The 226-nt window shown below is 65.9% G+C and overlaps 1 protein-coding gene across 1 annotated transcript in view; it reads right to left on the bottom strand.

The window, feature by feature from the left end:
* Nucleotides 1-226, bottom strand: part of AAMP (angio-associated, migratory cell protein) — a gene marked incomplete at its 5' end in the record, with an annotated part of 3,056 nt that overhangs the window by 339 nt on the left and 2,491 nt on the right. The window contains 1 exon segment of the mRNA XM_009865085.1: nucleotides 1-152. Coding sequence (XP_009863387.1) covers nucleotides 1-152 — 152 coding nt within the window.

Here is a 226-nt window from a genome sequence, read left to right as displayed (position 1 = left end):
TTGACGGCGAAGTCGAGGATTTCGGCCGAGTGCCCTCGGTACTCGCTGATCATCTTCCCTGAGCGGGCGTCCCAGAGCCGCACGGCCCCGTCCAGGCTGCAGGTGTACACCACGGCCGAGTTCTCCTCCCACAGCAACTGCACGATCCCTGACTGGGGGAAGGAAAGGAGGGGCCACGAGGTGAGCACTGGGGACTCCCCAGCAAGTCTCAGCTCCCCGCCTGCCC

This window comes from Apaloderma vittatum, unplaced genomic scaffold (genome assembly GCF_000703405.1).
Source record: "Apaloderma vittatum isolate BGI_N311 unplaced genomic scaffold, ASM70340v1 scaffold25842, whole genome shotgun sequence".
Taxonomy (NCBI): domain Eukaryota; kingdom Metazoa; phylum Chordata; class Aves; order Trogoniformes; family Trogonidae; genus Apaloderma; species Apaloderma vittatum.
This window is presented reverse-complemented; position numbering and strand designations above follow the sequence as displayed.